The following is a 27,640-nucleotide window of genomic DNA, read 5'->3' as shown; positions in this document are numbered from 1 at the left end:
CATTCCTCGAAATGTCTTCTGAGCATCCCTGCTTCTCCAGGCAGAGTCAAGGTGGTAGCCTCGGTGGACTCGGTCACTGCTACCATTCGCCTGCGAGTGGCCGGCAAGCAGGCTCCCAGACGGACACCAAGGCCGCAGGACACTGGTCCTACCTCGAGGAGAGGGGACCTAACCTACCAGGTCTTCAAAGGAGGGAGGTTTCGCCAACTTCACAGCCCGCTGAGAATTCACAGTCTCCAATTGTGAACCAAGCAGGAACCTTTTTTCGGCTGGTGAGCTCATTTATGCTTGGCAAAAGGCAACATCTCATTTCAAAGCTGGGAAGGGGAGACTTTGAAAAGATTTAAAGCCCAGCTCCAAAAGCTCCTTGGACATCAAATAGCTTTTCTGAAACAAGGTTTTGATGAGTTAAGAGCAAATGAATCAGAAACACATGGATTAAATTCCCCTTAAAATCCACATGGGTTTAAAAATGGAGGGGAAGAGGTGTGGCAAATATCTTTTCAGTTTTATGGAACCCCAAGTGTTTTTAAAATGGGGTGAGATGGTCAGCAAATCCAAAATGCCTCTGAATCCATTTAATTCCAAGAGCAGGTCCAAGGGAAGGACCCACTGAATGCACTGGGAGCACCAGGCAGGGGTGTGCACTAGCTTCCCTCTCTCCATCCTGCATCCAACAAGCCGGGCTCCCTTCCTCATGCGAGGAAGCCAAGTGCTGGAAGCTCCAGCTAACAAGGCCCGAGAGTGATTCTGCTCTTTGCAGTCACCTGTTCTTCCTGGTAACTGCTTTCAAAGAAATCTAAAGAAATTGCAAAAGGCAGCATTTCCATTTTGTTCTGGTCCCCAGCCCGAATCAGAGATGCTCTCCAAAATCCCCCCTCACCCGCATATGGGAAATGAACACAGTTCCCACAAAGGGAAGTAATTTGGTCACTGCTCTGTGTGCCTGAGATGGGGCGCCTGCCTCAGGCTCTGGAAAAAAAGCACGTGTCCCTTGAGAGTCAGTGTGGACCCCAGAAGGAGGGTCAGGCATGTGCGACAGGGGGGCCCTCCGAACTCCAATGACAGTGACCCAGAGCGCATTACAATGCCGCAGTCCCCCAACCTCACTGGAGTCCGCTGCCTTGTCAGACAGGCAAGGAAACCAAGTCCAGAGAGCACAGGGCCCCTGCTAGGGGTCACCCGCTGAGATCCACGGTAGTGGTCATAGGGATGGGGCCCAAGTTCCCATTCCCAAGCACACAGAGGCTGCCTGTCTAGATCAGGTGTTGCACAACCGGAAGACAACATCCTAGACCATCTCTGAGCATCCTCGGGGGCGGTGTCCCTGGAGTGGTACAAGAAATGCGTCATGGCCAGCACACGTCCAAAATGAGCACTGACTCTCATCCTCTCACCCTGCCAGTGTGCTCTAGAGGGTGGCACCCGTTCCAAACATACTCACTGAGAATCTGCTAAAGAAAGGGATGAGAACAGACTCCTGAGCCTCCACAACCGCCCTCCTGGCTCTGCCTCCCCGCTCTCACACTTGGAGCTGTGCAGGGCTGGGCAAGCTACCTAACCTCTCTACACCCTGAGGATAGAGGAGCCCTATCTGGAAACGTGGCTGGAGCGTAGGTCTGTGTCTCTACAGGTGAGGCTCTTGGCTTGGCCCAGAGTCGGCGATGCTCGGGGAACAGGCGCCACAGTGATTATCATGCTTCGTCGGTCCCTGCAGATAAATGACCTCATCCCATTCAATCCTCACCACTGCCTCAATGTTATTACCCCATTTGAGGGGTGAGAAATCTGAGTCTCCAAGAGGCTGCATAACTTGCTAACAAGTAGCAAAGCCAAATTTCCAGTCCAGATAGGGATGGTTCCTGAGTCACCGTCTCTGAGGTGCGCAGCTCAGCAAGGAGAGGGCGTGCTGCTTCTCTATCTTGACTCAGCCTCCTGGCCAGGTCTGTGTGGTAAACAAGCTACACAACCATCACCATAACCCCATCCTGTCCAAAGCCTGAGCCTTCCACTCGGGCATGGGACATAAGGACACGAGCCTCCCAGGTCAGCCCCCAAGTTGAGCCCTCTCCAATCTCAACTGAGCAACCTTGTGCAAATTAATTCACTGAGCTTCAATCTGTTCATCTCTGAAATGGGCCTAACGTTACTACTTACATCACACGCCTGGGAAAAATAAGTGACATAAAACCCATGATGCTCTCACTTGGCAGGGTTCCCAGCACAGACTAATTGCTTGAGGATTGTGAATGCTCGTGCCCATGTCGTCACTGTCAGCATCCCAGCCTCCACCTCCAGAAGTACAAACCGTCTACACAGCACAGAGTCAGTGAGACACGATTTCCTTCCCACAGCTCATCTCCTAGGTACTCAGCATCGCGCCCACCAGGGCCCTGTCCAGGGTTGAGGCTCAGGAATTCAAAGAAGTGCCAGGACTTCCATCATCTGACATCTTGGGGTTCACCTTCACTGGTGAGCCAGGTGTTTGGTGGTTGTTTTGTCCTGTAAAAGTGCAAATGGCTGCACCTGGTCATGCTTTGGGACCTGACATGAAACCAATCACTGCGGTTCTAAGATGTCCCAAAAGACGGGGTCATATATGGGTCATGTTTTGGGGCCCACATGATGGACATGGACTCGGCTGTCCTCAAGTCCAACTTTTTCAGCTGCAAGATAGAGCCAGGAGTACCTACTTCTGAAGGGTAGGTACCAAGAACATAGTAAGTGTTCAATGAATGGTAGTCCCACCATTGCAGACGCTACTCCAATCCCCAGCCCAAGTTCCTACTAAAAGCAGAGAAAGCTGTAGACTCAAACCATAAGCAAGAGGCAAAGGGATGAGTCCGTCCCCCGAGCTTGCTTAAGATGAAAAGATTTGCTCTGCTACGTCAGGATCACAAACCTATTACACTTTTAAAACCCCAAAGGAGGCCCAGGCCCTTTGAAGCCAACGTAAATACAACTGTTTAACAGCTTATTTTAACTATCCAATGGGATCGGAGTTGCTTAAATGGATTCACGTTGCCAGCAATCTCTTTTTGCGACATGGTATTTGTTAGAAATCAGGATTTTACTTAACTAAATGTCCTGCGGTCGCCTCCGCTTTGTTTCTTAACAGGGCTGTCTTTATGTGAGTTTTCTTTGGCTTCCCAATAGAAGAGTAACAGATTCCTTTTGAAGTTTTTTATTGATGAATGAGCCGCTATAAATAACCCTTCGTGGCAGCCGCCCGATCTCTGAAGTTTACTCTGGAATAATAGTAGCAGTGGGAACGAAGGGCAATTTACGGCAGCGTGTCATGAAATAGTTTAATGGGCTTCATACTGTTTAACTTAATCTTTACAGATGTAAAAACAGAAATACAATTATTTTAACAACTATTATTACATATTGCTTTGCTAATGAAAACAAAGGCTCAGGAAGCTCTCTGAGGATTGAAGAACCTCTGTGGGACTCGGAGCGGGGGGAAGATGTGCTGGGTGCCGGCAGGGTCCCCCCCAATCTGGGGATGGAGGAAGGATCACTGCTGTCTTGTCCCCTCAAAGCCTCTTTCTGTCACACACATGCGTACACATGCATAGACACACATGCATACACATGCATACACACATGCATACACCCATAGAAGCACACGCATACACATGTGCACTACTTGCACAGGCACATAGACACACATGCATACACGCACAGACGCACATGCATAGGCACACATTCGTACACGTACACACATGCACACACATAGATACATGTGCACACACATGCATGCGCACATGCATATACACACATAGGCATACACACACACACACATCATAGTCAGTGGTCATACCGAGAGCAGCTCCTCTGAGCTGATTTCAAGCTCGCCTCTGTGGCATGAATTATGGGGCCCATGGAGAATTTCTGTTGCTGGGAAAGACAACCGCCTGCTCTTAATGGAGCTCCAAGGACTTTTCCTGTTTCTCACAGTCCCCAGCTGCTGCCCCGCCTTCTTGTTCTTATCCCACCCCCATCCCCACTTCCCGGGAGCATCCTTCTCACCAGAGGGGATGGGACACAGCACACTCACAAACCCATAAATCCAGAGGTCGAGTCTGCAGTTTGAACGGTCCCCCTGTCCCTTTGGATGCTGTGGGGATTAAACACGGAACCCTGGGTCTTTTCCAGGGTGCTCTAAAGGCCGCACTCCCTTTGATTCTTCGGGGAGGTCCTTGCCTGCAGGGGCGCATCGAGAGTGAGAAAACCTATTCCGGCTAGCATTTTTCTCATGCGCTGCAGCCTGACCCTCCCCCCCCCCCCCCCCCCCCCGCACTGCAGACTGGGAGCTGGGAGCCCCCTGCGACCCTACACTATATAATTTTGTGCCTCAGGGAGTTCACACCTCCGCCTTGCCCCTTGGTGGGGTTCTCACCAGTAAAACTGGGGATTTGCCTGAATTCTGAACCATTGGGGAAATGATGGGATTGAGCTGAATGAAGCCAACACATTTGTTTTAAAAACTCAGTTGGAGAATGTGACTTAGATCCATGGTGAGCAACAGACTTGCCCATCAGCCCCGGGCAGCTCTGGACCACCTCTTCCACTGCCCCCAGGCCCTTGAGAGTAAACAGAATGTGTGCCTCCTGAGGGTAGCTCACTCCCAAGGGAAAAAGCCAGGCAGGGCATCAGTGCCCAGTTAATTTTATCTACATTTACCTGTCAGATAAAACCTACCACTGGCTCCCGAGCTGTGTGTAAAGGGGTTGTCGGAGCAACCCCAGATGGAAGAAGACATCGGGAGTGGGGGCACATGCCTTCATAAGATTGTGCGTCCATTCAACAAATATTGACTGTTATGCACCAAGCATGTGCTTATCAAAAGCTGAGGGACATTCACTCAAACAAGAGAGTCAGACATCAAGGCAAATGCAATCCTGGAACATTTTTTGGATGCCTACTGTGTGGTGGGCACTACAACCTTTGCCCTGGCAGAGCTTATTACCTCACTGCAGTGGGGATAAGTTCTACACAGAACTTCGGATTTCCAGAATGTGTGGCGGGGCAACCAAAGAGAATCTGGAACCGCATCTGCCAGTTGGGGTGGGGGTGGGGAGGCCACCAGGTATGCACTGCCCCTGAGCACCTGCAGCGTGGCTTGTCTATGGTAAGACGTACCATATACATAGAAAACATGCTGGGTTTTGAGGACTCAGAACCACACAAAAAAATGTGAAGTACCTCAATACTTTCCAGTATTCAGTTACTTGTTGAAATGGTAGTATTTCGAATGTGTGGGCTTAAATAGAATACATAGCTAAAATTAACTGCACCTGTTTCTTTTTCAGTTTTTTTTTTTTTTTTTAATGTGGCTACTGAGCATCGTGAAATTACTTCTTTTTTGGCTCACCGGTCTGGGAGGTTAAGAGACCCATTAGCTTGCAAATCCAAGAGAGGCGAGAAAATGAGAGAAATGTGACTTATGCCATCCGCTCCATTCTTGGTTGTCAGGATCTCACAGAGTAACGCCGTGTAGGATCTGGCGAGCCCTGACGCTGTTGACGTTTTAAGTCAGATAACTGTGCTGTGCAGGGCTGCTCTGTGCATGTCGGTTTCCTTCTCCAGGGATTCCCCACCTGCACACAAAACCCTCGAGGACAAGATCTGGGCCTGGTGCTCTTAGATACCCCAAAGGTGTGTGTGCTTGGCTGTTAGAGGGCACTCACTGTTGGTTAGCCAAAGAGCGACTAGTGATTCTGATGACAGAGGTCACTCGGTACCAGTCACATTCCCAATTGTGGGAAATATAAACCCTCCCACTGCTCTCTGCACATCCCTGAGTGCCTGTGCTTCCTCCACCCCAAGCTGAAATGCTGCATCAAGAAGGTGTGAAGAAGGGTTGGGAGCTTCAGGAAGAAATGGTCTCCATTTTAGACTCAGGTTTTCCCTGACTAGGTCAGGTTCCCCTCCACCAATTTGGATTTCGCTCATCCATCAAGTGGGAAGACTCTAGGCAACCTCACAGGGTTGTTGTAATGAGTCAATGAGATGATGTGTGGCAAAGATCATATGCTCAATACCTTCTCCCAGGAGGGCGTGCAAGGAGCGATGGAGCCTTGAATAATGTCAACAGCTGGTCAGCTTCATTCAGCTCCAAGCCTACTTTTCTGTTTCTTCATGCCAAGTGGTTTTTCTGAATAATCCGGGCACTTGACCTCAGACCTTCCCTTACTGATATCGAAACCACGGGTCCCTGAAGTCAGCTGCATACTAGAACCGATTGGAGATGTCTCTAATATATCATCAGGGGCTGTGACCAACCCGTCAATAGTTTGTAGAGCTCCCTGGTGATTCCAGGGCTCGATCCAGGTAGAGACCCACCAGGCCCCACAGACAACAGAAGTCCGTCGTGCTCGCCAGCAGGTATCTCCATAATTTTCATAACAGATGGAAGAATAGGAACCCACAGGAAAGCGGAGCTTGAGATCTGGCATGGCTCAAACAGAGAAGCCGGCATGGCACCCCCATGACCAGGAGAGTGGGGACAGCAAGGTCACTGAGCAGATCTGTCAAGCAGCCATCACTTGATGGGGTTCTGTGCCCCCAATCCCTGGTGCCAGAAATTAAAATTAGATCACAGGGGCAGCCCGGGTGGCTCAGCAGTTTAGTGCCACCTTCAGTCTAGGGTGTGATCCTGGAGACCTGGGATCGAGTCCCGCGTCAGGCTCCCTGCATGGAGCCTGCTTCTCCCTCTGCCTGTGTCTCTGCCTCTCTCTCTCTCTCTCTGTCTATCATAAATAAATAAAAATAAAACTAAAAAAAAAGAATTCTTGTACAAAATAAGGATCTCTTAGTGCGCCTGGGTGGCTCAGGTGGTGAAGCCTCTGCCTTCGGCTCAGGCCATGATCCTGGGGTCCTGGGATCGAGCCCCGCATTGGGCTCCCTGCTCAGTGGTGAGTCTGCTTCTCCCTCCCACTCTCCATGCTTGTACTCTCTCTGTCAATAAATCTTTAAAAACAAATCTCTCTCACCATCCTGGACATTTCTTTGTTCCTTCCTGTGAGTCCATAATTATTTCAAAGTGAAAAGGTTTTCTTTTAAAGATTTTATTTATTTATTCATGAGAGACACACACAGAGAGAGAGAGAGGCAGAGACACAGGCAGAGGGAGAAGCAGGCTCCACGCAGGGAGCCCGATGTGGGACTCGATCCCCGGTCTCCAGGATCATACCCTGGGCTGAAGGCGGCGCTAAACCGCTGAGCCACCAGGACTGTCCCAAAGTGAAAAGTTTTAATAAGTAAACGAGCAAATCTCACATCTGCTCACCTCCCTCTGTTGTTGGGCTGTCGCCAGAGAAGGGACTGTACCTTATAGAGGTCTCCGTCCCCAGCACTGTGCATGGCCCTGCACAGAGAATGTAAAACGGCTCCTCAGTGACAGGGTGATGATGATGGTGGTGGTGGCAGTGATGAAGTAAAAGACAATCTACACATATGTGTGTGTGTAAACACGTGTGTGCATATACCTCTCTTTGTCCATCCAGAGGGTCCTACCCGGACACCCTAGAAATGCCAGCTTTCTATCATCTCCCGGAGGAGATGATAGTAACAGGCGGTCAGGGGATTGCAGGTTTGCTCCCTTTTCAATACCCCCCTTACCTATGTTCCCCATTTCTTTCATGAACACTATAAACTCTACAACGGTTGCTTTAGTGCAGGGTGCTGCTACCCAGAGTACAGAAGCACAGTTGAGGTCTTGGAGAGAAACCAGGAATTTACTCCGATCACATGTAACCTGGGAACAGCAAGTGAGAAGAAAGGACAGGATGGTCCTTTGGGCCCCACAGATCTGCCAGACTGCCGGGCCCCCTCCCCGGAGTGGCTCTCCATTCTGGCTGCAGAGCAGACTCGCCTGAGCGGCCTTTAGAGACATGCCGTCTGGTCCCACCACAGTCTGACCCAATGGGGGGGGGCGGTCCCTGGGGACAGGCCACAGGCCCTGAAAGCGGCCAGAGCTGCAGGCTGTCCTGCAACAGAGAGTGGGCATCACCGCCCCCCAGGATCATTGTGCTCTCACAGAAAAGTCCAATAAACACCCAGAACAAGACCAGACAAATGGTGAAACGTGCTAGACGTAGATTTATTTCTCTTTAATCCTCACTTCCTTATGTCCCTGAGCAGCCCTTCCTCAGACGCAGGGTGCCCATGGCCTAACAGTATCTCCCACCCACGCCCAGTGGAGGGAAGGGAGGGGGGGTCACTGCCAGGGTACTCGGCCACCAGCAGGAGTCCGAACGTGAATTATTCGTGGTGACCCCCCAACCCCCCACCAGCAGGCTCCCAAGATGGAGCCCACAGCGCCGACTCAAAGTCCAAAAATGTGGGAAAGTTTATTTATTTCTTCAAAACATTCCTGATTTGTAATATGCTTTCTAAAAATGCCCTAGCTGACCAAGCCCCTGCTATATTTAGCCACAGCATTTAAAGAAACGTCCCTTACACTTTATAAGGCGGGCTATGAAACACAAGAGTTTAAGGAACACTGCTCCTTAGGCTGGTCCCTTTCTCCCCAGGAGTGGCCCCGGTGCTGAGGGCAGAAATAAAGACTTGCATTCATTCCCAGGGCCCTTGGGTTCACAATGGCTAGAGAGCCGGCCCTGGGAAGCCCCTCTAAGCTCCCGCACAACGCAAGGAAATGCCAAAGGGACCTCCCTCTCTTTGGCCTGTGGGATTGGCTCTCCTGTGGCTTTCCTAAGATCCCCCCAACTCTATGCATAGCTGCTTATTTTGCTTTTGGTTTCATGTTCAAACGGATGGATCATCTCAAGAGACGTAACCACGCAATGAAGGGATGAAAACGCATCCCAGCCTCCCCGGAGAAGTCCGCCCCAGAAGTCTTCTGATACCTACACAATTACATAATGTGAGCAGAGCTGTTGATTCATGATTTTGTACATAACTAGGAAGACACAAATGAGCCCATAAAACAAAATTGTTTAGATTAGAGGCTACGTCTGTATACAGACCTCCCATTTACTGGGCGCTTTCTGCGTGCAGGAGCCATCATGGTGATGGCCACTTTGAGATGGAGACTGGGGCAGGCATTGTTTTATGGACCTATACCCATCATTTACTTTACTCCTCAGGACAGATATGCGAGGCAGCTGCTGATACAATACCCATTTGTACAGATGAGAAGGTTAAGGCATAGAAGTGTTGATGTCACACAGCACAAAAGGGCAGAGGTGGGTTATTAGCTTCTGCCTGGTGGGCCCCAAGGACACACTTTTAACCAGATTAATGTACCCCTCCCCATTCCCACCAAACTCAACCTGCTGAATGGTAACAAGTCAATAAGACAGCAATGAGAGGAATTCTTACCCACTGCTAATGTGTCCAGAAAAGCCTGGAAACATAGGAGGTAGTTCATGGTGACCAGCTACCTGGGAAAGTAGTGATGCCAGCACACTAGAGAGGCATGATACTTCTAATATTTTACATTGCACATTATGAGGACCTGAGTCATGCTTTAAACTTAGTGTTGTCCAAGGTGACACGGTCCCGTGGACACCGGAGTATCCCTCCACCTTCCAAGAGGGCTTGACCTTGGTGCTGTCCTGGCGCCCAGACACTTCCTCTGTGCCCTACTTCCTCTGCACTGGGGCCAGGAGATGCCCTCACCAGCGTGAGGTCCACATGTCCTGTGAGGATGAGATTGTACTGACCACATTCAGAACACTTTCAGTAAAAGGTGACTTTGTTTTGGATTCTCAGTGAACTGTTAGATTTCCATGTGCAGTCATCCACAGCCCCCAGCAACTCAGGCTCAAAGCTGTGAAGGCAGAGACTGCATGGCTGAGGACAGGCCCTCAGGAGCTAAGTCCAGAGCCAGGCCCTGCCTTCTTAAGAGGGTCTCAGACAGGCTCTAGAGTCACCACTCTTGGGAGCTTGGCAGATAGGACAATCCGATCTCCTGGCAGGCCAGCTGTAGCTGCCAGTATTGTCCAAGACATCCTAGGCTTGGCTCTTGGACCAACAGTGTGGTCAGGGCAGCTGCCACCAATAGTCCCTGAAGGAAGGACCCTCGCCTCCACCATGGTGCTGGGTACACTCTGTCTGCCCTGCCCCCACGCCCATGCATTCTCAGCCCCTCTTGCCCTTGCAGGTTTGACCCCTATGTACTGCATTACCTGGGTTCCCTTGTAGGCTGGACTTGTAGCAGGGTCAGCCATCAGGGGTATCCACATGAGGCTGGAAGGCAGGAGAGGAGACAGGTTGGGGTATTTCTCCTCGGCTCCTACCTGTGCAACACTGTGGCTCCGACCACATGTGCCCTCACTCCCCATGGATGTGCCCTTCCCCTGGGCCACTCCCCCATAAGCAGTCCTTCCAACTTCGTCTCTTCCATTGGGCAGGGGCTTTCTGTTTCCTGCTGGAGCCCTGATTCTCATGCCTCATGGAAAAAGATTAGGACCAAATCTTTGGCCACCACCTCCCCTTCGCCTCCCTCCTCCCTGCCAGGGGAAATAAAGATGACAGTGTTGACTGTATCCCCACCCCCAGGACCTAGGACATGCGCTCTGGTTACCCTCTTTCCTTGTTGCCACCTTCCAGGGGCAGAACTGAATCTTGTACCCACTCCCATCAACCCACTCCCTGGGCTTGACTACATCAGGACTGGGTGCCCCTCACATGGTCTGCCCAGTGAAATTGGCATTTGGATGCCATTGGAAGAGACAGACCCTCAGCTCTGCCCAGGCTCCAGCACCCTGTATAGCTCGCCACTAGGCTGCTGCTGCACACATGTATGGTGTGTACCTGGTCCTGGAGAACCCCAAGTATGGGGTTCCTGAGTAAGGAACCCCTGGATAAGGACAAAAGTGATAGAGAACTTGCCATTTAGCTGTTCAGACATTTTTTAAAAAACTGTTTGAAATGTGGATCCAAAGAATTTTACCTTTCCAACAAACTCATTCTCTTTATTTTTAATTAATGAACTTGTTACTTTGTGCTTTTTTTTTCTCTGTGGAACAACCTTTGCTTCATGGAAGCAAGGAGATGTTTCCAGCTCCCGTGAAGATGGGAAGTATACAAAGCTGTGGCTCTCACTTGAGTGCAGCCAGCTACTGGAAATGTCCCCCACGTTTATGATGTTAACATTAGTCTACCAGTGTGTGGGCAGCGGGCTCTGGCTTCCAGCTGCAACAGTAATATTACATGTGGCCAATTCTTTAACCCACACATGGATACACACTGACCACTCTTCGCAAAATGGTAGAGGCCACATGTGGCCTCCTTCACAGAGAGATGCAATTAGGTCCAAAATGGCAAATCACATCCTGTTCAGGTCCTGGAAAACCTTAGGAGGCATTTGAGTGCCAGGAAGGCCATTAGCTGCTACAATAGCCAGTGAACATCCAAAAGGCCTTTCCTTTGCCAAGTTCTCTTATCCTTTCACGAGTCGTGGAAGTAAAGGTCTTGACGTTGGTGTGTCTTCCAGGATCCTTTAATGAAATCTTTATTAATTTCATCAGACTAGTGCAAAACCCAAATTTTCCCTGGCTTGAACTATATAGAAAAAGAAAAAAGAAAATCTTTCTGAGAGTATCAGAAAGATTAATTGGATTAATTTGAAAGGATTCAGTATTTGATATGATCCCATCTGTTCCACTTATGTGCAAAAAAGGATGAACTCTGAGCATTCATGTGTACAGAGCATACACATATATACACACATACACATGTACAAATACACGTGTGCATATATTCACCCATGCATGCGTATCCACACTTATGTATTTATCATTGTACACTGTACACCTCCTATATCCCCATTATGATCATGTATCCACCTGTGTGTGTACACGCATGTGTGTGTGTGTATACACTGAGCTTGAACCAAAGACCTTTTTCAGAGAAACAGAACCCATTCCCTTTGTTTAGAAGAGAGCACAGAGGTGTACCTTCAGATTGCTGAAGAGCAGAATGACAAGGTTGCTTCTGGTTTACCTTGAATATAAAGGAGAGTTTGCCTTAAATAAGAGTAGAAACCATTTTTTATTGATCTACAGAAAAACACTCATTGATCTACAATTTGGAACCCACGAATAAATCTGGAGCACTGAAACAGCTTTGTGAATTGTGAAAGGCAACTGGTCCTCTTTTTCTTCAGTGGGAAGGTATATTCATGGGATTATATAGATTCCATAGATTCCATCATCCTACTGTCCAATCCCCCACAGCCTTTCCCAACCAGATGGATGCGGGGATTAGGTAACAGAATTCCTCTTAATGTATGTATAAACACTCTTACAAAGCAGATACATACTCCTGCCTTTTTTTTCCCGAGCCATAAAAATAATGTTTATATTATACTTCTTGGAATCGTAACTCTAAAATGCCATCTTTTTTTAAATGGCAGGATTTGGGCAGCCCTGGTGGCTTAGCAATTTAGCGCTGCCTTTGGCCCAAGGGGTGTGATCTTGGAGACCTGGGATGGAGTCCCACGTCGGGCTCCCTGCATGGAGCCTGCTTCTCCCTCTACCTGTGTCTCTGCCTCCATCTCTCTCCCTGTGTCTCTCGTGAATAAATAAATAAAATCTTTTTTTAAAAAAATAAATAAATGAAAATAAAATAAAATGGCAGGATTAGGTTATTGGCTTCTCCAGAAAGCAGCCATCATAAGTTAACAAAATGCGTGATATAGCAAATCAAACACAAAAAAGAAAAATTAAAAACATAACCTACACAGTGGAGTTTCCATGATGTTCCAAAAGCACCCACTGGCCCCAGGCTTCTCTGCTCCTACTCAACAGTCTGTGTGTGAACTCACCCTCAGAAGGCAGAGCCCTTGAGATGCTGACAGGGCTCCCAAATATAATCCCCGACTCCTCTCTCCTATTACACTGTTTGCTTATTCCCCCCAGTAATCCACTGAACCAGTCACTGAGAGGTTAATGAAAAAACAACTTTATTTGCAGAGGCTGAGACTTTGGGATAACAAAATACCCATGACAGCCCTTCCACCACGGTGTAGGTTAATCGCAGTGAGCCTGGATCTCAACAATGGGAATCTCATCAAAGTTCTTAAAATCAAGGACACTGTGCAGCTCACCAAAATGTTCCCACCAACCTGGGTAGGATGGGAAACTTATGAGTCAGTAGCACATGGCTCTAAGAATAAATCCTCAGAAAGGCAACTCTGTGCCTACTAACTATTAAATTATTATGCTTATCCGAAACATCCTTTTGAGTATACTAACCAATAGGCTGTCTCTTGCCGTGAAGTTTGTGTTCATTTTCATGAGTCCTAGAAATTATTTTTAAAGTTATTTTGAAGATCCATTTCAACCTACCTCCAGAACTCATGACTTACTTATTGTACCTTTCCCACATCAGATAAAATTAAAGTAACCCAGAGGTTCAGGAAATTCAGTTTCCCACCTAAGCCAACCCAGAGATACTGTAAGAGGTTAGATGCACTTCCCAAAAGTTACAAGCTGAACTGGGCAGTTAAAAATCTCCATTTTCTTAACCAGATCTTTGTTGCAGAAACCTCCCCATCATCCCCCCCCCCCCCCCGCCCCAGCTTCCTGTTGCCCACCCTTCAGATTTCTAGTCACCTCCACAAGGTGTTTATTTAGCTTTTGGCTCTAGGCTTGATGGGTGGGGGCTCAGAGGGAGGAGCTGGGTGGCCGGCTGAGATGCCATCAGCTGGGAATGTCTGAAAGAATCCTCCTCTTGAGCCTCCTGTTCTTTGGGGTCCAAAGAGGCACCCTCTAATAGATACCAGGAGATTCCCTTCCTCTGCCCCATATGACCCCTCTCTCCCAGTATCTGCTTTTTATGTTTGTTTCACCCAAGTTTTTTGAATAAAGGCGGTCCTTTAGTACACAGGTCCGGAAAATGTAGGAAAAAATCAAACCTAGATCTTGAAAAAGCATGCAAATGGAAAATCTTATGTGTCTAAGACACCTTCCTTCCCCCTCACACATTTCCGTTCTCCTCTGCTATCTTTTGATCCCTTAAAAACAAAAGCAACAAGACAGGACGCCTGCTAATGCTGGCAACATGTCTTGGAGATCATGGGTACTGACTAGCGAGCTATCATAATGCAACAAAATGCTATTATATAGAGTGCACTTTCTTAATAAAGGTTGTTAATATAGACATTTTCACAGGGCAATTGTTGTAGGAAAAGAGTCGAGCATCTAGCCAAAGAATATAGCATATTCCTTTTACTGTCTAGGAAGAAAAAAGAGAGAGAGAGAGAAATTCTCTATTTAAAATAAAAGTGTGGTTTCTTAGCTTCCACCTGGACATGGGTTGTAAATCCTCACCAGGCCCTAGGTCTCCCAAAGAATATGAAAAACAGAGGTTGCTCCCGGTTTTTCCACAACTAGAGTTTACGGATAAATCCAGCTGTGGACACCCATCATCACTCCGTGGACTCAAAGCCAGGGCCTGAGCCACAGCGACAACAGCGCTGACCACAGTCCCACCGTGGCTCTTTCTGAAACCACCCTGCAGCTTCATTTGGTCCTGCTCTCCAGCTGTCTGGGCCCTTGCTGCTCTGGACATGTACGACCTGCAGTGGGTAGCGGAAGATCACAACCTTAGACTGACCTAAGGCCAAGGAGTTCTCTTGCTCTCGCGGTAGGAGGTCCGAGATGCCCAAGTCCTAGCCAGGCAGGGTCTTTTAAATCTCTGAAGTTGCTCCAGGTTCAGGGAAAGTCCGCCTCACCTCGGGAGAAGGCAGGCGACTGTGCCCACCTGCGTGCACAAAAGTTGGTAACACTTCCCAGGATCCACACGTTGCAGAAGAAAAGATACTTGTTTTCAAAAAACGTGGCTCCTTCTCCCAGCAATGGGACCCCTGGTCACTCACAAGCGCAGCCCAGGGTAGAGGAAGGACCTGTGCCAGCCACATTTTGCTTTACTGGAAGTGCAACACCGTGTCTGGAAGCTGCAAGGGGAAATAGGACAGGAAAGGGATCCCGAGCTGGTAAAAGCCGCCCTGGACGTGCGGGTCGAGCATCAGGGAAGCATTGAAAGGCGGCCGGAGGCTTGAGGAGGTGGCCAGAAGCGAGGCACCCAGACAGCTGCCGGGGCCCGGCTTGGCGCCCCCCAGGAACTCGCCCCCTCCAGCAGGCTTCTGACCGTGCCGGCCGGCCAGGATGCTGTCTATGCTGAAGCTCTTGGACTTGTCGGAGCTCTTCGGAGAGCTGCGGGAAGCGGGGCGTGGGGGGGACCCCGGGCCATCCGCGCCATCCACCGTGCACGCTGGCTGGCCTATGGCCAAGGCCGCGGCGCCCTGGACAGCATCGCCGGCGTCCTCCCCCGGGGACGCGGGCCCAGACCAGCGGAGGGGCGCGGGCGGAGAGGAGCCGTCCCGGAGCGGCGAGGGGCGCGCAGGCGCTCCCTCCTGGCCGGGGGTCTCGGGCCCGCGGCGCCCTGCCCGGCTCCCGGCCCCGCTCCCCGGCCCGCTCCCTGCCCGGGGCTGCGCCTCTGAGCCGCGCTGCTGCGTCTCGCCGCGGGCCCGCTTGGCCTCCGGGGGCCCCGGGCCGGGCTTGGGCTTCCTCTTCCGCCGCCGGTAGTTGCCGTTCTCAAACATATCCAGGCAGCGGGGGTCCAGCGTCCAGTAGCTGCCCTTGCCGGGCCGCCCCTTCTCGCGGGGCACCTTGACGAAGCACTCGTTGAGCGAGAGGTTGTGGCGGATGCTGTTCTGCCAGCCTTGCCGGTTGTCGTGGTAGAAGGGGAAGCGGTCCATGATGAACTGGTAGATGCCGTTCAGGGTGACCCTCTGCTCGGGCGCGTCCTGGATCGCCATGGCTATGAGCGCGATGTAGCTGTAGGGCGGCTTCTGGGGGGGCTCCGCCCGGCCCGAGGCGGTCAGAGCGGCCGCGGGGGCGAAGGCCAGAGGCAGCCCGGGCCTCTCGGGGCCGTACAGATAGAGCATGGGTGAGGCCGCCAGTGCAGGCAGCCGGGGCCCGAAGAGGTGGCTCATGGCGAGGCAGCCGGCCCCGCGCTCCCCGCGACGACGCAGGCGACCCAGCGGCTTAGGGACTGCGCCCCGCTCGGCGAGGGCCCTCCCGGGGAGCCCGCCGTGCGTCTGCCTCCCGCTCTGCCGCTCTCCCTGGCCGCTCCGTGCTCTGTCCCTTCATGGCTTTAAAAATGTTAAATAATTGTTGTAAGTTTGCTATTATATGTTGACTTAGCGCTGGAAAATAAATTGTCTATGATAAACAGTCGTTGTGTGCTCAGCCCACCCACATTAATTAAAATTTCATTGCTGAAAAACTCCAAGCTTTTCCCTCCACGTGTCTTTTTGATACCAGCCAATCGGTTTCGGGGCTATTCCTTCATTTGTTTATAGAATTAGTCTGTTGATAAGTCCGCCCACCCAAGTTGAATCAAGCTGTGTTTATTTGGAAAAATTTCCGGGCACCCAATATATAAACGCACTGATCTGATGTTTGAAATATCACGTCCACCCCTTGACGCTGTAAGCACACACAGTCAGTGAGGCAGGATGTGGACCGCGGTGGCTCTGGCTCCAAGCGGGGTCTGCCCGGCCAGGAAGGAGAGGTGGGGATGGGCGGGGGGCACAGGGGTGAGTTTTACGGCTGGCTTGGGGGAGCTCAGTTATCCAGAGCCTTCCACAAAAGATCTTTTCTTCTCTCTGCACTCATAGATGTGGAGATGGCACGTCTCATAAATGCCTCCTGAGGTCTTTGAAAGCTTTTAGATATTTGGGTGGAGGGAGAGGCGTGTCTAAGAGGTCTGGGAGTCTCCGGTGCAGAGGGCGCATTGCTCCTTGGAGAAACCACTGAGATGTCCTGCAGGAGATGGAGGCACTGGGGGATGGGGGGGTGGAGGGGGCTGGTATCCAGGAGGGGGTAAGCCTCTATGTCCAGGGCTCCCTGGGGGACCCAGAAGAGGCCCTCCAGGAGCCCAGCTTCTCCCAAAGCCAAGGCATAGGGTGTTGGGGAGCTAGAGAGGGCATGGGTACGTGGTCCACAGCTTAGTTGAGGGTAGTATCAAAACAAACCCTGTTTGGAGAGGTCAGTGGGGAGAAGCTAAGGTCCTTCTGATGGGACTGAGGAACACCATAAAAGGGGAATTTGGCAGCTGTCGCAGGAGAGCTGGTATTTGTGAATGCGGGTCTCTTGCTTTATATTCTGCGCTTTCCTGTTTATAACAAGGAGGGGGGTTATAACAACTTTACAAGTGCACGCAGCTGGCCCGTGATTACATTAAGCATTTGGGAAGCCTGCTTGCTCTCCACCTACCCGCCCCCTCACCCTGGGGTGTAAGCACCCCCACCCTGTCTCATTTTACATTCAGCCACGTCATGCTTTGAATCAAAAACCCTGAATGATGCGGGTTCAGGAGCCGTCTCCTGCTCCACTGCTGCTGTGGGGTGGGGGTGGGGGCATCAGCGGGACTAGTTCCTGTTTATGATCTCTGCTGAATATTTTTAAAAGAAAAAAAAACGGGATAATTGAATTAGCGTTTCATTGAATAAACCCTGTGGGGATGCCTCCAGAAAAGAGTGAGGAGTGAGGGCGGCAGGTGGGTATAGGGGTGGCCCACCACCTTGCTCTGCTGGGAAGGGGGTGAGAGTCACCGGAGTGCCCGGGGGAGGGGCATGTCTGCCGCTGGGGTCACAAAGAGGCCACATCTGGTTAGGAAAGGCCAGGTCACCCCTGAACAAGGGAAAGACAGGAGAATCCCACCCCAAAATGGGGAACCCATAAAGTAACTATCTTTTGGGGGGTGGTCTGGATAGATAGTAGGGCAGTGGGTAAGTTTGGCACACGCAAAAGGAAGGCAAAATCAGGGTCGGAAAAACCGGTTTGGGTGCAGGGCGGCTTGAGGGAGCGCCAGGCCCGGCGCTGGGACAGCCCCGGGCCTCCCTCCGGGGCGCTGCATTTCTAACTTAGGCCAACCGTCCAGCCCAGCCTGACTCCAGCCTAGGTGTTGAGGATGGCCCTCTAGCCAGGAGAGAGCTGGGGGCTGCCCTCTCTCTGGATCCCTGGCTCGCCCCAGAGCACCCCTTTCAACCCTGGGGTGAAGGAAACACCTGAGCGCCCCAGCATATGCAAGCCGCGGTTCCATAGTCCCCGGGGTCACCCAACCTCTCCAGACCTGCGCGGCCCCCGGCAAATTCAAGCTTGGATCTGGCCAGAGGTCCGGCCTCGGCTCCCGCTCCAACAGACCCAGAGGAAGGGACACCGGTACCCTTGCGCACCGCCCCCTCCGCACCCCGAGCCCTGCCTGGAGCTTGCCCGGCACCCGGAGTCCAGCACGCACATCCCTGCCTCTCCCGAAAGGCGCGCCTCCGCAGCGCTACTTCTAAACTCCCAGGCAAATCCGAGCTTGAATTCGTTCAGTAAGAAACACCGCCCAACTTGGGCCAGGGCGGGACGCAGGCGGGGACCGCGCGGCTGGTGGGCGGGGCGCTGGTAGTAAAGAAAGAAACGAAAAAAAAAAAAAAAGAAAAAGAAAAAGAAAAAGAAAAAACACCCAAGTTCTAGCCGCGGTCTGGAGAGGCGCGTCCAGTCCCGCGCGTTTGCAGATTTGCAGCATCTCGGGGCGGTTCCGTCAGAACTGCGTGGCGCCCCAAAACCCGGCTCCCGCGCGGGGTCGAATCCTGGGCTCCAGGGCAAGGAGTTTGTAACTTGAGCCTAGGAGGGGCCCGCCGTAGGAAGGAGCCCGCTCTGGGGCATATTTCCGGGGAGTCCATGGCACAAGCCCCTGGCGTCCGAGTGCGGATGCGCCCTCGTGCGGAAGCTCGGTGCGTTGAGGCCGGATCCGAGGCCGGGGGGGGGGGGGGGGGGGGGGGGGGGGGGGCGTGCAGAAGAGCCTGGGAGACAGCCAGGCTGACTGGCTATCCCAGAGAGCCAGACAGGGACACTAAAAGTTCTCCCTAGGCTCAGTCTTCAGATCGCCCCAAACATGCATTCATCTCTGAAGTCAGTGCCAGGGCATCTCCCAGCCTGCAGCAAAGCCCTGAGATTTTCAGCCTGCCTGGAAGCTCCCAGAAGGACAGTGGGGGTTCCTATCTGGGGTCAGCATGGGATGAGGGCAAAGAGTATTGTTTCCAGCCCCCCACATCCCCCCTCCAGGCAGAAAGCCTGCTCCTTGGGCAGTCTGTGCAGAGGCCAGGCACCAGGCAGGACCAAAGAGGCCTCAGGGGAAAAGGCTGAGGGGAGGGCAGAAGCAGGAAGTCTTCCCTCCTGGGGGCATCTACCCTTCCTCTGCTCCTGGAGTCAACTGAAAAGCAGATGCTCAAATTAAGGATGATCTGCGACACCTCCCAAATATCGGCATCACTTTTCTCCAAGCAAAGACAGTTGACAAAGTATATATACACAAACGAATGCACAATCTACTACGCTTGTAATAGGTGTGAGGAGAAGGTGGGAAGATACAGGACTTATTCAGCCAGGTCACCTTACTGACATCCTAAACACAGAGATGGTGATGACAAGGACGATAGTAATAGCTCAAATGTCTTGAATGCTACTCTGGGCTGGCATCCTCCTAAGGTCTCCCTTGGATTAAGTCACTCCTCCTCCCAGGAGTCTTGGCCATTTCCATTCTGCAGACCAGGACACTAACACCAGGAGGTTAACACGAGGAAGTGTTGCTAAGACAGGAGAATAATCCCACCGTAACAGGGCTACTGTGTGTGGATGCCAAGAGCCCCATGGAAACTCTCTTGAAAACCCTCACAGCATCTACAAAACACAGAAGTAATGGATTTGCCCATTTTACAGATGAGATTTGGAATGGGCAGTGAACACCTCCAGAAGTGGAGGCCATAAGTAGCAGAACAGAGTGTTGGAATGCACACATTTTTCTGCAAAGGTGGATTCTCTGAGGTCTGACATCCTCAGGTGTCTGCAGAGGCTCAGAGAGGTGTGTCTCGGGCAGGGTCTTCTGCTGCTTCCCTTGTGGGGAAGTGAGCCACAAATGCAATACTCAGCCAGTCTGCTAAAGCCCAGGAGCAGGGCAGGAACTTCCAAATTACTGATTTCTTTGGAGCTCATAATTTAAAGGGTCTAAATCAGAGGTGGTCGGAGCATACCAGTATGTAGCCTGACATGCACAGCTGGCCGAGACCAACGAACCACGGCTCTTCTTGGGTTGGGGTAAATCCCAACGGCTAACAGTGAGTCCTTCTAGGGCCTGGCCATTACCAAAGGACCCTCCTGACGCGTATTGGGTTCCCACAATCCTCAATGACAACCATATTTGATGATCCTATCAATTCTCGGTTGAGAAATGGGCTCAGAGAGCTGTAGGGAGCACAGCTGAGGTCATGCAAACCCTCCATTGGCCTGTGTGGAGGTCCTGAGTCGGTGCATGTGGCCAGGAGTCAGCTTAGAAAGCTCTGTTGAAGAGGCTGCCTGTAAAAACAACACACAGGCAGAGAGAGAGAGAGAGAGAGAGAGAGAGAGAGAGAGCCCCCACGGGCTGTTGGGAAAGGTAAGACCAGGGCCAATGGCCACTAAGCCAGGGGTCAGAGAGGCCTCTCTGGCCTCTGTGACCTCCACCCTGGGTGGGCATACAGACTGAGCACAATGCTATACCCCAGGCTGGGGCAGCACTCCCCATGCTCCGCAACTCCATTTCCTTAAAGGGACCTATGCAGCCAGGGAGCCAGTCCATCTGCCAGCCCACCCCCCTCCCTCTATGCCAGTTTTTCTCACACACACAGCCCCAAGATAAAGCCCCCACCAGCTTCACCTAAGCACCAAAGATCCACATTCAAGAACTACACTCTACACGGGCTGTGTCCTTCTGTGTTTTCTGTGAGGCAGGAAAGTTGCAAAAGCCCGGAACAGGCTGGCACAAATCAAGGCAGGGATGTCCACTCAGGCCCAGTGGCAGACTGCAGACTCCCTGAAACATCCCACCCCCTTCTTTACATGCCTATGTCCAAAAGCAAACATTTCAAATGCCTTGCTTTGGCTAGCTCAGGCCATGCAAAAAGGAGGAGGCAGGGAATGCTTCTCAGAGTTTGGGAAAGCATTTCGAGTATGTGGTGCCAAAAGGCCCTCTCTGGTGGCACTGGCCTTGTGTGTCTACTCACCGCTCACCCAGAGTCTAGCCCCTGGCCGCCCTGGGCTGGCTGCCCCTCAGGCCTCTATCCATGTTCCCCACAGCCTGAGGGTCATGAGTGTCCCATCCAGGACGATGCAGGTACCCGTTCCCTGAGGCACCAGGCACAGGTTCTGAGACCCAGAACCCAGCACGTTCTTGAGAGACTTGGTTCTGCCTGTTAATTAATGTCTCTTTTCAGTTTGCTGTTTCCGCCCATTTCAGATTAATGGTTTTTAATGAATTCCCATCACACTGACCTTGGCCAACACCCTGTGCGGAGGTTTGATTTGGGGTGGGGGCAAGGAGTGACAAGGCAAGTGCTCAGGCACCAGGGCTAGTTTTCATGGGAGATTTGGGAACTCTGCTCTCTCTGCTCTGAATGCAGCTCACAAGCCTCTCCCAGGCCCAAAGGCCACCCCAGGCAGTCTTGGGGTAAAGGAGAGGAGATGGACCCCTGAAAGATTTATGAGCCAAGGACCTAACTTCCCAGGACCCTAGTTTGCTCCTCCCTCCCGCTTCTGATCTCCATTTCTTTCAGCAGGGCAAGGGAGTGGGGATAAGTGAGGGCCCATCATGGGAGCATGGCCATGCCAGAAAGGAAAGTGCTAGACCGCCCCAAATGCCCTTACAAGCAACCAGTCATTTTACAGATGAAAAGACTGAAACCAGGAAGGGAAATAGTTTGTTCACACAGCATCACCTGGTCTTCGAATTCCTAGCCCAGTGCTCCAGCATTTAGAAGGCACATGTCACCACTGATTTTGGTGTGGGTGAGGATTGGCTACTTAAACCAGAAGATGAAGACTACCTGGCTGGAGACCCAAGTCTGGCCTGGGAAGAGAAGCCTGGGCTGGGCCACACAGGACAGTCCCTCTCCCAGAAAGTAGTGAGCTTGCATGTCTCCGAGTCTTGGAAGAAGCAGAGGCTACTCAAGCTGCAGCCTCTGTGGAGCGGGGAATGTGTGGGATTCTAGAGGCCACAGAGTCTTTCCAAGCAGTCCATGTCTGTCAAAACGGGGCTCTGGTTAGAAACAGTCCGCGCAGCCAAGGCCAGTAGGACATCCGGAGTTAACTCTATGGGAAATGGTCTCTGCCGCGGTGTTGTGTTGGGGTTGCTTGTATTTTATTTGCAGTTCCTTGAGACCTGCCTAGCTCCACGGTTACTGGATCAGGAAGGAACGTGGTTATCGGGACGCGCCTTCGTGCAAATTGCGCCCGGAGGACCACAGAGCTGCTTGGCCAGGAGTTCTGGCAGCCAGCGACCAACATTCCGGCCCTTCCATCCACGACCTCCTTTTCCCTTTCTCTGATAGGCCCTGGGCCTCCCGAGGACTGAGGATCCAGTGGCCGAAGCAAGGGGAGGCCAGCGGATACGTGGAGCAGGGACAGCCTTTGTCACCCGCACACGGGCTGTCTTCGTGCGCCAGGCAGCGGACCCGCAGGGGTCGCCGAGGTTCGAGTTGGCCCCCGGATTGCCTCCACCCTGCGGGGCTCAGCTCCTCGCTGCTGGATCTCCGAATCCCGCCGGGGGGGGGGGGACCAACAGACGCCCCCAGGCCACTCAGTCCCTAGGCCCGAAGTCTGCATAGGGCTGCTGACAGCAGGGCGGCTGCGGCTGAGCTGAGTGAGCTAGGAGCTCAGTGCCCAGCACACAGGGCTGGCCTTCTGGGGCGCTTACCCACACCTACCCTGGTCCCGGGACCTCAGACTCGGAAGCTTTCCGGGGACCGAAGGCGTTCCAGCGCACCCCAGCCTTCCACACCTCTCCCCTCTGCCGCCTTCAGAGGCCTGTATAAAGCCCCAAACACCAACCTTCCAGCTGCCCACGTTCCTAAGGAAATGGAAGGACCCCTGGCCCGCTGTGGCCTCCATGGGGTGTAGGGACCTTTCTTGAGCTACTCACTTGGGTGAGCGGCCGACGCACAGTGACTTCTTTCAGAAGCCTCCCCAGAGACAGTAGATCCCAGTGTGGCTTCAGCGGCAGCCCAGGTCTCACCCAATTCTTCCCCATTTCTCTCTCCTTTACTTCCCGTGTGTCTCTCAGACCTCGCCTGAATTCCAAATCTTGAGATGAAGGCAAGCTTTCAGGCTGGACTCTTAAGAAAAATCTGGAGAAGGAGAAAGCCAGCTAGACCACTCTCCTCTAAACCAGCGGCAAACATCATCTTAAGAACAGGAACGAAATGGAATTAGAGTACCAGAGCTGGGCAAGGAGGTTGGTCTCTTCTGTGGGAGTGAGAGGGGACTCAGTCTCCCTCTCTTCCCTAGCTGCTGGTCCAGCTCACTCAACCAAAGCAAGGGGGCCTGGGGGAGGCTCGAGGTCAAGCAGCAAGCACTGAGGCTGCCAGATTCCGAGCTCTGTGGAAAGGAATAAAATGCAGCATTTAAGTCTTACCCGCCAGCCACCTCTGCGGCTATGGATCGAAAGAATCTGTGTTGCACATATGGGGAGATTTATTATGCTCACACGTCCCCCAGTTCTACTTCAGCGTGACTTAGAGACAAACTGCCACGGCTAAAACAACAACACAAACCCAGGTTATGTTCAGCGCCACTGCATCCAGGAAAATCACTTTTTGGAAAACTCATCATCACGTGAAATGTTAAATTCACAAGGAGCTTCGCTCTTAGCAAAGTACAGCTCACCTATTTGGGTGGGAAACTCCTTCCCAGTTTGGAGCTCTGGCCTCAAAATTCACACACAGAGACTAGCGGGGGAGTTGTGCTTTTGGTCCAGGGAAACAGATAATAAAACCATTCCCCTGCCCCAGCCATACCTCACAATGGTTTCACTGCTATTAAAATTTTTTAAAAGACATCAAACTCGAAAAGGCAGGTAATCTTCCTGTTACTTAAAGTCCTGAGAGTTGATAAATTCAGGACTCTAAAAGCATTGGAAATTATTTTTGATGGCCAACGAGCCTTTACAATTTTTCACTGCAATAGGGTAAGGATTAAGAAATCAAATCAAGAAGGAAAGAGGTCTGGAATCCACCTCTGATCTAACCACCACCGAGAATGGCCGTAAAATGCTCCAGAATCAATCCCCTTTGGACCTTCTCCTGCCCACTTCAAATTCTTTTCTGGAAAATCATTACAGTGGGGGAAGGAAGTCCGCATTTTAGGAAATGGAGGGAAAGCAGGACTCCCCCGGTTTGTAGTAGTTAGCTAATGGAAAACGCTTATCTCTCCCCTCCTTTGCCTCCTCAATTGGGGATGGCTGGACGTTGAGATGTAATGGTACTGTTTGTTTTGACAATCGGCATGTTTTGTCGCATTTAGCAAAAAGCATTTACAGCAAATGACACGACTGCGCCCACTCCTTCGGGCGGCCGCATCCAACCAGGGCTGTTTCTCCACTGCCTAGGCCGGGTGAGATCTAAATTAGTCGGAAAGTCTTTTCCATCACTAACAATACAATAGGGGAGTGCCCCCATTTCTCCGTGATCATTTGTATATGTCTAGGAGTTTACCCACCTGTGTAACAAAAATAATCAAAACAGGTGGATTTGCAAACACACCTTTTTTTTTTTTTTAAATGCGAGAACACAAACACACTGTCCGGACTTTGGGCAGAAAAAACAACATGGGTTTATTTTAAGGTAAGTACAACAATTAAGACCACATAAGACAAACACAGGTGAAGTTAAATTTTTAAAGATTTTTTTTTCTTTTAGGAATGCTCAGGGAGGAACCTACTATACAAAACCATCACACTTTGTAAATATAAAGTATCAGATACTTGACTTCTTTATCCGCCAACAACAAAAAATAAATTATTTCCTTGTTTTGTAAAAGACCTACCACCGGGGAAAAGAATCATATCTCATAAGTGTACAGGGTTTTTTTTTTTTTAAAAAAAGAAACACCCCACATGGGTTTCTTAAATCTTCATTTTGGCAGTTCGAAATGGTTGGGCAAGATGAAAAACATTATCCAGTGAACTCAACTTTAAATATTATATTAATGGCTCTGAACAACAACAACAAAATAGCCTGATTACAAATCCACACATTTGTACAGCACGGTTAGAGAAATTTAAAATTACACACAGCACAAAGGTAATCTATAGAGGCCCCCATAGACCTATGGGGGTCTCTACAGAGAGTCATTACTGGGTCGCTATGGGATTTGGTCCGTAACTTAATTTTGGAAACCCCAGCTGGAGCAGCGAGCACAACCATCCTGGGAGGGGAGAGGGGAGAGGGGAGGGGGCGGGTGGGTGGGTTTAGAATCAATATTCATTTCGCCGGGCTGCGTCCCTTTACCGGGGCTTCTTAGGATCTCGGAAACGGGGGTGGGGGGAGGCATCGAATTAAAGTTACCTGCAGCTTCACAGAGAAGGGCTGAGGCTGGCGAGCGCGCTCTCTGCTCCTGGGTCTGAGAAAAAGCTGGTGGGCAATGTTTTGGTTCTTTTTGCGTCTCTGCAGCCCGAACGGTCTGAGAGGTCCGGGTCCGGGTGCGGGAGGCGAAGCCGGAGCGGGCCGGGCAGGTCAGTACTTCGTGCAGTCATAGGAGTAGGGGGCGGCGTGGCGGTAGAGAGATGGCGTGGATCTGTAGGGCAGCTGACAGCTCGCGTTGGTGCTCACCTGCGGTTCCCCGAGGGTCGAGTTCTCCATCCCCAGCCGGTGAGAGTTGAACATCTCCCGGACGTTGGGGAAAGTCTGCTGCTGGGCCGCGAACGTGTGGCCCGGGAGGTGGTTCAGGTCCCCGCCGTGGTTGAGATACCAGGAGGCGGCGGCCTGGGCGGCGGCGGCCCCGGGCTGGGGCGCCGGCTGGGGCTGGGGCGCCGGCGGGGGCGGGGGCGGGGGCGGCGGCGGCGGCGCCTGCGGGTGGTGGTGGTGGCCGTGGTGCTGGTGGTGGTGGCCCGCGGCAGCGAGCGCGCCCTCCTGGCCGGCGGCGAGGTTGAGGGCGCTCAGGGGCGACGCGGGGCCGCTCGGGTGGTCCGAGAGGGCCTCGTCCAGCGCGGGCGGGACGCACATGTGCGCGGGCCGCTCGGCGCCGGTGTACAGGCTCATGGCGCGCATGCTGCACTGGTAGCCCCCCGCGGCCCCGGCCTCCAGGCCCTGCGCGCACGGCTGGCCGTAGGCGGCGGGCGGCGCGGCGGCGTAGGACAGCGCGAGCGGCGGCACCACCAGGCCCGCGCGCCCGGCCGCGGGGCTCAGCTCGCCGCCCGGCGGCGAGGTTCGCAGCGTCATGATGTTCTCCACGCTGAAGCCGGGCAGCCCGTTGGGCGCGCCGGCGTGGTGCTCGGGCAGCGAGCCGTCGGGGGAGCCGGCGGGCGTGGAGGCGCTGCTGCGCGGGCTGCCCTGCAGCGCGCTCTCGGGGCTCAGCGTCTCCACCTTGGTGATGACCGGCAGCGCGGGCGACGCCGCCTCGCTCTTGATCACCACCTTCTTCTCGACCTCCTTGGGGGCGTCCGCTAGAGGGGGCCCGGCCGGGGCGCCCTTGGCCGCGGCCGGGGGCGGCTCCTTGAGGTGGGCCCGCTCCTCCTTCTCCTTGGGCACGTCCTTTTTCTTGAAGCGCCGGCGGCGCCGCAGGAAGCTGCCGTTCTCGAACATGTTGTAGGAGTCCGGGTCCAGCGTCCAGTAGCTGCCCTTGCCGGGCTTCTTGTCGTCGCGGGGCACCTTGACGAAGCACTCGTTGAGCGACAGGTTGTGGCGGATGCTGTTCTGCCAGCCTTGCTTGTTCTCCCGGTAGAAGGGGAAGCGGTCCATGATGAACTGGTAGATGCCGTTCAGGGTGATCTTCTTCTCGGGCGCGTTCTGGATCGCCATGGTTATGAGCGCGATGTAGCTGTAGGGCGGCTTTACGAGGTCCTTGGGCGCCGCGGGCTGGTGGTGGTGGTAGGGCGCGTAGGAGCGGCCCATGCCCGCGCCGTACTGCTCCGGGTGGCCGGAGTAGACGCCCATGGGGCTGGCCATGCCGCCGTAGCTGCCGGCCGCCCGGTAGTAGTTCTGCTCGCTCAAGTAGGGCACCACTCCCAGGGCATTGGGGTCGGACACCGAGTAGCGTGCCTGCATGCTGCGTCCGAGACGGCTCGCCGCCGCCCGCGCGCACGCACCGCGAAGCAGGCCCTGCGAGAGCCGGAGAGCGCGAGAGGGCGAGGGAGCGAGGGGAAGGGAGCCGGCGGGGGCAGACCCGGGCGGCGGCACGCCTCGGGGGCGCTCGGGGGCGCTCGGGGGCGCTCGGGGGCGCGGCGGGGGAGCGGCCGGGGCGCGCGGAAGGCACGCTCGCGGTCAGCGGACCGGGCGGATCGGCATCCTGGAGGGCGCGCCCCGGCGAGCGCAGCGCCGGCCCCCGCTCGCGCGCCCGCTCGCTCGCTCGCCCTCGGGGCCGGCGGGTGGCAGCCGGAGCCGGCGGCCGGGGACGCGGCCGAGACGCCGCGCGCGCGGGGCACGGAGGAGGCCGGCCGCTCCGGCCGCGGCAGGACCGGGAAGGCGGCTTTCCCGGCGCCCCAGCAAAGCGGCAGCCCCGAGGGTCAGCGGGCCGGGGTCCAGAGTGGCTGCCCCGCCGAGCCCGGAAAAGGAGGCAAAGTCCCTTTTAGGGATTGGGAA

General features: G+C 53.0%; 2 protein-coding genes across 2 annotated transcripts; both read right to left on the bottom strand.

Annotated features, from left to right (window-relative positions):
* Positions 1-13,583: 13,583 nt before the first annotated feature.
* FOXL1 (forkhead box L1) lies at positions 13,584-16,767 on the bottom strand. Its single transcript, XM_055306392.1, has one exon. It carries the CDS (start codon positions 15,974-15,976, stop codon positions 14,906-14,908), a length of 1,071 nt encoding a protein of 356 aa, XP_055162367.1. The 5' UTR covers positions 15,977-16,767; the 3' UTR covers positions 13,584-14,905.
* Positions 16,768-24,679: 7,912 nt separating this feature from the next.
* FOXC2 (forkhead box C2) lies at positions 24,680-27,310 on the bottom strand. Its single transcript, XM_055306264.1, has one exon. It carries the CDS (start codon positions 27,104-27,106, stop codon positions 25,577-25,579), a length of 1,530 nt encoding a protein of 509 aa, XP_055162239.1. The 5' UTR covers positions 27,107-27,310; the 3' UTR covers positions 24,680-25,576.
* Between the last annotated feature and the right edge of the window lie 330 nt (positions 27,311-27,640).

Source organism: Nyctereutes procyonoides, unplaced genomic scaffold (genome assembly GCF_905146905.1).
Source record: "Nyctereutes procyonoides isolate TBG_1078 unplaced genomic scaffold, NYPRO_anot_genome, whole genome shotgun sequence".
Classification (NCBI taxonomy): domain Eukaryota; kingdom Metazoa; phylum Chordata; class Mammalia; order Carnivora; family Canidae; genus Nyctereutes; species Nyctereutes procyonoides.
The sequence above is the reverse complement of the archived record's forward strand: the minus strand, read 5'-3'. Positions and strand labels throughout refer to the sequence as shown.